At 37.1% G+C, this 10,337-nt stretch overlaps 1 protein-coding gene across 1 annotated transcript; it reads right to left on the bottom strand.

The window, feature by feature from the left end:
* Positions 1–125: 125 nt before the first annotated feature.
* Positions 126–9,047, bottom strand: LOC106645451 (alkylglycerol monooxygenase-like). The gene is made up of 11 exons (XM_023391552.2): positions 8,967–9,047; positions 6,344–6,544; positions 6,143–6,270; positions 4,524–4,675; positions 3,978–4,081; positions 3,172–3,334; positions 2,523–2,674; positions 2,068–2,202; positions 951–1,064; positions 525–878; positions 126–415 (listed from the first exon to the last, which is right to left on the bottom strand). Exons 2-10 carry the CDS (start codon positions 6,476–6,478, stop codon positions 648–650), a joined length of 1,314 nt encoding a protein of 437 aa, XP_023247320.2. The 5' UTR covers positions 6,479–6,544; positions 8,967–9,047; the 3' UTR covers positions 126–415; positions 525–647.
* Positions 9,048–10,337: the final 1,290 nt, after the last annotated feature.

The following is a 10,337-nucleotide window of genomic DNA, read 5'->3' as shown; positions in this document are numbered from 1 at the left end:
GATAAATGTATAAGCATACACTTCATTTTCTTTTTAAAAATAGCTTATAAATTGAATACAAAAAATTTTTTACAACATAATTATAATTAATTGAAATACGTTTAAATTGTATATGTTAAAAAAAAAAAAAAAAAAAAAAAAAAATAGTTAAATAAATTATTGCTAATCTTATAAAATTCTAGGTTAAATTTAACTTCGTAGCGTATAAATTATGTTTGATTATTTCAACGTATAATGAATTTTTCATAAATTTAAATTAATCATTAAAAGTAAATAAATAAAATAATATGTATATTTTGCGTGTTAAATCTAGATGCGCGCAGTTAAATGACTTACTGGCCCTGTAAACAATTTAACACATTTGTACGTTATCAGCATCAGGTCAAGGCAGCTTGTTTTGCAATTTTTAGCTAATCTGAAAGTAATAAATCATTAAACATGTAAATAAGCTATTCGAAAAAGAACAAGATATTTTTTAAATAATTAACTATTTCATTGAATTAAAAGCTGTGAAATATAATTACCTAGTTAAGCATTTGATTCTCCTCGATGTGCGGCAGCAAAAACAAAAAAATTTTTTTTTCCAATGTTCACTGCGTTCAGTCCTTTGTATCTCTTTTGGGTGCAAAAGTCGGAAAACCCGTTGACTACCTATGTGCGACGGTCCGAAAAATATCGTAAAAACAGAGGCAGCAGGAAACGACGTATATGTAAGTCATCAACGGGTTTTGATAATAACGCAAAAAGTAGAGGTAGGCGCAGCATCTGATTAGTTCGAGAACGTTGGCGAATTTCGAACGATCGAAAAGCAAACCGATCGTCGTCAAGGCGCACACGTTGTTGATGACCATAGCTCCGGGTAAAAAGTTGTACGGATCCTGCGAAAATCAAGCCCACACATTTTTGAACAAGTTTCACTTACCACCAAATTTTTTTTGCCAACCACTTACTACTTTTTCATCGTAAAGCTCTGTGTGTTTGTAAAGAACGAGACAAAAGTGCAATACTACGTAGCAGCTCTGCCACGTTGGTATCGATGGATCATATTTATTCCGCGATGTCACCTAAAGTTTGAAAAAAACAAACAAGCAAAAATTGGTTAAAGAAATAGATTGATTGAAAAAATAATCGTTATTTTCTGGAATAAAAAAAAAAAAAAAAAAAAACAACAACAACATTTCGAATAATCAGAAACACGTTTCCGATTGTAATAATTTTGATTCTACGAAACCGGTTTATTTATATTTTTCGTTTGACTATAATCAAGCTACTGACAAGATCATCAAGCGTAGCCGAGAGATACTACACACCGATAACTGCCAACATAAACCTGACGTTTGCAATTACGATTAATAAATTGTCGTCATTATGGCTTGCTTGTCTTTTTTTTGTTTTTTTTTTTCTCATACACTTTGTAAACTGATGATCGCGCGCACTTCGATTCAATTTTCACGTGATAAACCAGTCAACTAATTTTTCACACCGTTATTTCCTCTCTCACGGGCATTTAAACTGATAAAGAAAAAAAAATATAGTATCACGCCGATAACGATCGTTCATCAAAACGAAGGAAAATGAGAGGTCGAACGACATCCTCGACACCGCAAGCCAGACCGGCACTTCCTATTCGTTATCGGATCCTCCCCGGCAAAACAAACAAACAGACTCGCGGATGGTACACCAAAGACGTAATCATAAACTTACACACACACGCAACGCGCGTCGCTCGGCCTCCCGATAATCGAAAAACAATTTAATACGCACTGCTCATCTTTCTTTTATCGGAAAAGACCTCTAGTCCGTGCATATTTGCAGAACCCAAGGCGAGAGCGCTTTATGGAGAAAAGATGCAAAAATAAGCCTGCGTGCGATGCACCGTTGCAATTAAATGTGTACACATAAGAGGAAAAAAAAAAAAAAAAAAAAAAAAAAAAAAAAGGTCCAAGGCCGGTGCACGTATCGCGTATCGGAGAAAAACCGATATCTAATACGGCTAAGGCAAAGTGCTCTCGCTTGTATGTACGTATGTATGATGTATTAATATTGTAAATCGTGTGGTGGACTTACGTTCACTTTGAACTCGTCGAGGCCGAGTCTCGGCAATCCGGGCCGCCAGCTCGGGCCCTTCCAGTACACGGCCAGTCGGTCTCTCAGGTTTCCCATGCTCAAGCTACGCCCGACCATCGACGCCGCATAGAAAACCTGAAATCCCACGCCCCGTGGGGCTGCATCAGGGGAAAATCGAGACCGACTCGGCTCCAAGCCGACCACGAAAAATCCAGCCCCGAATTTCAGAGAGATAAGCATTCCGATCATCGGCATGTGCAACGCAAGCGCGAGGATTACCATCGGAAAGGTAAAACTATCGTTTGTTTTTTGCGCGAGCTCGAAAAGCGAGGCGTGTAATCAGCGAGTGCGTTTATCATCTCGCGAAAATCTCGGCAAAGTTTCATCATCTGTCTCGCGTTAATCCCTAGCTGTCCGCAGGCGAGGGATAAGGGCACGCGTGTGTGTTTACCAACCTGGAGAAACAGAGGATTGTACGTCTGCGGGCTGACGACGAGGCCGTAGATGATCCCCTCCTTGGGCCGTTCCTCGGCAAAGGTCCCGAAGATCCGGTCCCATATTATCAGCACCCCGCCGTAGTTCGTGTCGAGGCAGTACAGGTTGCACCCTGCGGTTCAAATGCAAACAAACAATCCGTCTGATTATGTTGACGACACGACGATTGAAAGCTCGAAGACAGAGAGGGAAGAATTCATTGTCGCGGTGGCCATCGGGCGCCTGGTAAATTATTCACGAGACTGTCACTCTCGATTGTATTTGCATGCACGTATATGTATATGCTGCGGCATATCGGTGTAATGCGGAAAGATGCCGGTCAATATTTGAATGTACCGGTGCACGTGAGGTGATTGTTGCGGTAGAAACGAAGAGAAAAAAAAAAATACGTTAGCGCGGATGAATCGGCACTTTTACGTAAGGAAGATTCACTCGCTTTTGTTTTGAAATTTCCAGTGTGTCCATTTACTGTTTTGTCGTCGAGAAATCGGTAAAAAAATCGGCACTCGATTGTTGCCGAAATTACACTCGGTGACACGAGACGATCGATGAAAATGAAAAAAAAAAAATTACCTGAAAAATCGATAGTTTAAATGAATCCATAAGTACCATGATGAACGCGGTGGTGATTCGGGGTGTTGAAGATCCACTCGAGTGGGCCGAGGTCGTTGATGACGGTCGTGTGGATCCAGAGCTGATAAATCAAGTTGAATTGGTGGTGAGCGACGAAATGCGACGGTGGAATTAACAAGGCCAATGGTAAATAAAACATCTGCAAACACGCAAGATAAACCGAACGTCAGACGCTTCGGCGCATCGCTTATTTGATCCCCAAGACCATCAGTGTTGGCGATTTCATTTAACGACTTTGTACATATGTGTATTGGTGACTTCCAACCGAGAGAGAAAAGAGAGGTATACGAAAAAAAAAAAAAAAAAAATGAAACGTTCGTCAATCGATTGATAATATACACATGTTTTGTTTTTTTCGGACGACACAGCAGGAGTCACTCAATCGTTTAGCAATATATCCGCTCAAATTAAAAGTAGTCGCGTCTGTAGGTCACCTTATACAGAAAAAAAAAAAAAAAAGAACATCATCAATAATACATGCAACAAAGGTAACTCGTAAGAGGAAGCGTATCTATGCAGATGTAATACAGAGTCTCGGCGTTACCAAAGACCGCACCGTTACGCTCGACCCCCCGTGCAGTCGTCAAGTTTACGGGTAATCGAAACGCGAGTAGGAATTTAAAAAAAAAAAAGGGTTAGAAAAAAGAAAACGAATCAGAGTAAGATCGGCTTCCCTCTCGCGATATCGAATGTACACGCGTATAAGTGTATACACTGACGTGTGTCAGGTCGGCATATCGGACACGCGAGCCGATCCGAGCGCGTAGTCTAGTGACACTTACGAAGCTGCACCACTGTTGCAAGACCGACTGGCGCAGTCCGACCACAAGATTGAATTCCTCGCTGCTGTGATGGACCTGGTGATGGGCCCACAGGAAGAGCACCTCTGAGCGGAAAGACAAGCGTTACACTTATGATTTTATGTGATGGTACGGTACATTGTGTATAATGGAACAAGAGTAAGATGAGAAAAAAATCTGCCGATTGCAGATAAGGGATGAAATGGGAAAGTTATTATTTTTAACGGTTGAGATTATTGTTTTAGTAGTAAAAATTGCAGTTCGAATAGTAAAAATTATGATTAGAACAATAAAAATTACCATGCTGGAACAAAAAACCTTAAAAAGATCGCTTAGTAAATTTTCCTTTCCCGCATTGAAATTTTTACTGTTAAAAATAATAACTTTTTCTTTTTTTGCCAGCTTGTATCCGATTTATTGTGCGGAATGGTAATTTTAGCTGGGAATTTCTCTATAATTTTTATTATTATTTTTTTTTTTCACAGTGTATGATTTTAAAGAGGTGTATAAGTGACGAGTAAAATTTACCATGATTAGCTCGATGCACCCAGTAATAGCAGAAATCAACACCGATCGCCGTCACGTACCACGTCCAGGGTGAGTCCCAGGGTAAATTCCAGAGGCGGAATCTCTCGTATATGTAAATGTATGCGTAGTACTCGGCTCCTCGAAATAAAATTCTAAGAGAAGCATCAATTAAGATTTATTACTATCGTTTTGTTTGTTCCCTATTAATTTTCTTTTTGGGCACAACTGATATACCAGAGCAATAAGTATAACCACCACTTATGATGACATGTGAATCGATTATCTTACAAATTTACATCCAATTGGGCTGAAATTTGATTTGTAGCTTCATTTTCATGCCACACAACCTAACATTTTCAAATTACGCAGGTTAAAAAATCATTTTATTTTTTGGGTACATCTCAAAAAGTAAAAGAGTTGCTTATCCGATGTCAAAAAGGGAGTTGTAGATTTTATGGAAATAAATTTTTGAAGTATTTTTTATACATTTTTTCAGAACCATCTTAATTCTTAAAAAATCGAAGAAATTACTGTAAAGAATAAAAAAACGAAAATCATTATTATTACGATATATCTTTTATCTTTTTCATATTTTCATTCAAACGGGTGAATGATAAAAAAAAAAAAAAAATTTAGATCTCATCAAAATACAACTTTTTTTGTGTTGTAAAATTTTATTGAAATTATAGTCCTGATGGTCTATAGTAAGGCATTAAAAATTTTTTTTAAATTAAAAAAGAAATTGCCGATCATACTTAGTTTAAAGTTGACATTATACGACAAAGTTATGGGTACAAAATTTGTGGATCTTAAAAAAAATTCTAATTTTTTAGTGTTTTGATGTATTATTTAATGACTTGTTTCATGCTCTAAAAATAAAAAAATTAAAATTTCAGTATGAAAAAATCGGTTCTTTTTCTACAACTTTTTTTAAAATTTATGTGTGATTGAAAGAAATTTTCGATTTGTTCTACGTTATCATATATTCACGTTTATATTTAAATAACAATAATTTTAAAAACCCGCTAAAAACCGACGTATTCGTGCTAATTAGTAAATTAAATTAAATTAAAATATAATAAAATAAAAAATTATTTTCCATTCAAACGAATATGGTTGTACTTTTTGCTCTAATAAAAAGTGGAGCAATCGGGTGCATTAATTTAGCTGCTTCTTTTTCCCAATTATCAAAGTCGACTCGAGCAGTACGTCCTTTACAGAGTTGACGGACAGCTTTTGACGGAGAAAAAAAAGTCTCTCTCATTGAAAAATATTTATGAAAATTTATGCGGATTATGTAAGTTGACGTTTGTCTGGAATCCACCGAAGGCAGGTAAACGTCAGTTAAATCCGATAGTCAGGAAAAATTATCATTGTTATGAAATGAACGAGCGATCAAAGACACGCGAGAGATTAGATTACGATCATTTTGTAATAAACGCACTCCTAGATGTAATAATTACCATCTGAAGTTTGCGATAAGGGGATTGTAGGTTTATGGATTTTCTGATTAATTCAAACCGTACGAAATTCGATCAAGGTTATTTTGTAACGCAAACAAAAACGATCATACAAACAAATGTACAATAGAGATACAGCGTAGTGTTACCTACGCTTACCGTCCAGTTTCTTGTAGGATCCAATGCGATACGGAACTCACGTGGTCGTTCAGCCGAAACGTGCCACCCTTTTTCGCGTAGAGTATCGCGTTTTCCAATGCGATGAGGACGAAAAACGGCAACCATACCTTTACAATGAAACACAGTTTTGGTACAATCTGGAAAGAAAAAAAATAATAATAATAATAATAATACTCTTACCTGGAGCTGATAGTCGGGCACGTCCTCGTGCCTCTCGAACGTCGTCTCGTAAGGGTTGACGATGTACAATAGCATGCTGGCGGGCTTCATACTGCCCAAGAGCTCGCCGTAGCCCTCGTACTTTGTCACGTTCATTTTGCCTGTGTCTTTGCATGTACAGTGGACACAGGTTGTTCAAGACTCCCTTGTGCTGGACTGAATCTGTAAAATGTTTGTGATTTTTTTTCAAAGGAAAACGATGACAAAGGAATCGAAGGAGATTTTTTTCAGCAAAACTTTTGTTTTTCAACGCGATAGTCGGTACTTTAGCTTCGAATACGATTGCACCGAAACGATCTACTGTTGCAAGATAACATCAATGCGTTATTTGTTTCTTCCACGTATTTTTCGTTAAAAAACATTTTACGTAAGATTCATTTGCAGCTCTCGTATGTATACTTGATAGCAATACCATTTAGCAACGTAACAAAGTTGGTTTGCACGTTTTTTTTTTCTTTTTTCTTTTCTTTCCATTAGGATGTAGAAATATATGGGTCGTTACACAGAAAACGGAATATCCCGAAGGCCAGGATGAACAAGACTAAAAAGAAATTTTTTATTTTACTAATAATTTTCTTACATTATTTGAGACTAAAACGAACCACGATTTTCAGGGTGCCGCCAAAAAAAGTTGGCTTTTAGTTTTTATTTTGGGGACACTGACTTTACTAATTCGCGTACTTGTAGATCCAGCTTATAGGAATGGAAAAATCGGAAAAAATTTCTGCAAAACATTGAATTTCCGTAGAGTACCCAACATCCAAATTGGAATGTCCAAATTCAAATGCGTGCATTTGTGTGAGCATTTTCTATTAAAATGTTAAATTTTTCAAATTTCGGTCCAACAGCATCCAAGTATTGGATACAATTTTTTTTGGTTCCTTAAAATGCGTGAAAATGTTGTTTACGTTGATAACTTTGAGACACTATATGCGGCGAGTGAGACACGAGCCCCTAATACTAATTTAGCCCCTTTTTTGCATTTAAAATTAAAGGACTACTTTTTGATGATTTGAATTCGGTTGTTCCCTCAGTAGAAAACATCCGTTGATTATTTAAAAAGTTTTCAGATCGGTACCTGTTTCCACGACGTTGTAATCATCTGGAACCTGAAATATGCCGTTTTCGATAGAATGACCCACACATACGTGCGCAGATGATTAAAAAAATCGTTTGCAAAAACGTCGCACCATATGATATACTGTTGCACAAGTCAACGAACGATTTTGGGTTAATAATCTCGTACCCGTCGAATTATTCAATGAAATTCTTTCTGCATTAACCAAAAATCGAAAATCGGCAAGAATCAATTAATTTTTTTTTCCAACAGCAATTACAATAAAAGAAACGTTTACATGTACAAGTTCTCTGGTTTTTGTTTTACTCCGTTTAAGGGGTTTTTATAACCGCCATCACCGCCGTTTAATAAGAAAAAAAAAAAAAAAAAAAAAAAAAATTTGTCACCCACAGCTGCGCCCTAATTAATGATAAAATATTGGATTATTTCAAACCTTGTGTTTTCCAGATAAAAATAGTTAGAAACCTTAGTTGCCGTACGTGGCGTGCTCTTGAGTAAAATACAATTATTGATTTTCACTTTGGCTTACCGCATGCATAATTACGACAGGCAAACTGATAGCAGTTTAGAAACTGTACGTTACGTCGGCTACAATGGAATTTTAATTTTTAAAGTAATACTTTTTATTTTTTTACCGAATAAACAAAATTTTTAGTCTTTAAAAAAAAAAAAAAAAAAAATTGTTGACATCGTCTGTTTCCAGAACCAGAATAACCGGACCAAGTAAAAATATATTTCTACCCAAATAGTGACTCGTTCCCCTTGAAGTAAACAGAATATTTTTGTTTTCAACCAACATAAACAAATACCTATTGCTTCCTTGCAAAGGTAGATTTTTAATGGCCGTAAAATTCCGTATCGAGATAAAAGTTGTAAATATGTTTTCTAAACTTGTAAATTTAGAATCGAAATACACTACTCTGGCTAAAATGTGTGCGTGCATGTTAGTAGTTAGTCATAACAAAGCTTTCTTTTTTACATTATAAGCACTGCTGGGAAAAAAAAGATTCGGGTTTTTTCGTCTTGTTTATTTTTACTTCAGTTTTTATTGATTTTTTAAATAAAATAGTTTTTAGTTATTTATAATAAAAAATCAAAAAGATCACGAGCTTTCCTGCAATGAAACGTATTGATGATTAATCGGCATCGAAAACAATGACTTCATTGTACCATAGAGTAGACGAAATCAAGCGAATATTGTATGATCAATTTATTATTTTGATCGAAGCGACAAATGATGTCATGAAAAGACGTTTAGCAATTAAAAAATAAACAACAGGGGCTAGGAAGCTTTGTGGCGATGAATTGGCCACAATAACGCGCAAACGCGCGATGTTTATTACTCGTAAGAGGATGTAAACAAACCAACGATTATTTGTTAATTTCTTTTTTATCTCACCTCAAGTACGCAATAAACCACGTTAATATATAGCTGTAAAGGTATGCGACGTAATATTGAAAAATACAAGCTGATAAAAAAAAAAAAAAAAAAACGGTTTTACGTACCACAACAGTTTAACGTCAGAACCAAATTTGTCGGTTCCACTCCTTCGACTGGCGGTTGATGTATTACAAGCAAAGTTGACGTGCTCGTAGAAACGCAAAAAAAAAAAAAAAAAAGTCGCAAAAGCTCCTATCCACCATTCGCGAAAATAACTCCGCTCCAATTTTCCTCCTCCACCGTACAACTTAGATGATAGCTTGGTTGAACCGTTGTGCGAGTCAAAAGCGTTCCTATTAGCGTCCGTTGCCTCTTGCACTTGAACGCCGCACTCGATGCACTTGCAGCGCTTTTATTTATCCCCTCCTATGCTCGTATCAGCTGTACTTTTTGCACTCAAAAATCCCCGACGGCAAACCCATGTCCCCAAAACTATTCGAAACTGATTTCTTATTTCAAATCATCTTTCGAACCCAATGTTTGTATCAAGAGCGCGATCGCGTGCGAAATTCGGCCGCGGCGTTGGGGGCAGCGGGTAAACCTGCACATCGGCGGCCGAGAAGAAGCACGAGAGACTCGGCTTATACTCGCCGCATGTGTGTTTTATAAAGCCCCTCGGGGTGGGGCTGTATACGTGTGTACGTGCATGCGCCTCTCCTCTCGCATTATATAAGCCAACGAAGACACGACGCTATTAAGAGTGTGCGATGCATTTGTGCTGCAGCAAAACATTATATAGGTACAAGAGAGACTTTCCGCGGTGGTGGATGGTGGGTGGTGCTCTCGTGAATCGGCGACGCATCGCTTTATTAGCCGAAGACGGAGAAGGGCTTGTACACGCACATATATATAATATATATACTTGTACTCATGTCGCGTAGTGCAGCTGATACGTGCATTACGCATATAATACCCATATCTCATACAAGAGTGACTTCCTCCCGACCCTTCTTCTGTCGCGACTCTTCTTGTTTTTTTTTTTTTTTTTTCGTTTTCCTTTTATTGAGATGTGAGTCGCGATTCAAGTTTTAATATACATATGTACGCCGTGAAGATCGAGATAAGAGTATATCTAGTACACGTTTCGCTTTGCACGGGTACATTTGCACAAGGGGATGGGAAATGGTTTTTATTTTCAAACCAGTAATTCTTATCGATGAAAAAAAAAATATATAAATATATATATATTTATTTTCAAATATTTTTTATTAATGCCGATCGTAAATATTATTTTTGACGTGTGAGCACAGTAGTATAGGCCACATGAAAAATGGAGCACAAAGTATAGGTATACGCGGCATCGCGAAGAAACACTTTAACGATATGGCGTGCACGTAATATATACTCTCGCTAATTGAGGACAATAAATTACCACCTGCCGTGGCTGTAATTTTTGTTCGCTGACCTGTTATTTGGAGACTGCAGGCACATTTTTT

Source organism: Copidosoma floridanum, unplaced genomic scaffold, assembly GCF_036245765.1.
Source record: "Copidosoma floridanum isolate Cflo_tuat_1 unplaced genomic scaffold, Cflo_Japanese_pri ptg000043l, whole genome shotgun sequence".
NCBI lineage: Eukaryota > Metazoa > Arthropoda > Insecta > Hymenoptera > Encyrtidae > Copidosoma > Copidosoma floridanum.
This window is presented reverse-complemented; position numbering and strand designations above follow the sequence as displayed.

Coding starts and splice junctions, on each gene's coding strand:
- LOC106645451 (XM_023391552.2), bottom strand. CDS start 6,478: ATGAACGTGACAAAGTACGAGGGCTACGGCGAGCTCTTGGGCAGTATG. Junction 6,271..6,343: donor TGCCCGACTATCAGCTCCAG/GTAAGAGTATTA, acceptor TTCATTGTAAAG/GTATGGTTGCCGTTTTTCGT. Junction 4,676..6,142: donor ATCCTACAAGAAACTGGACG/GTAAGCGTAGGT, acceptor TGCTTCTCTTAG/AATTTTATTTCGAGGAGCCG.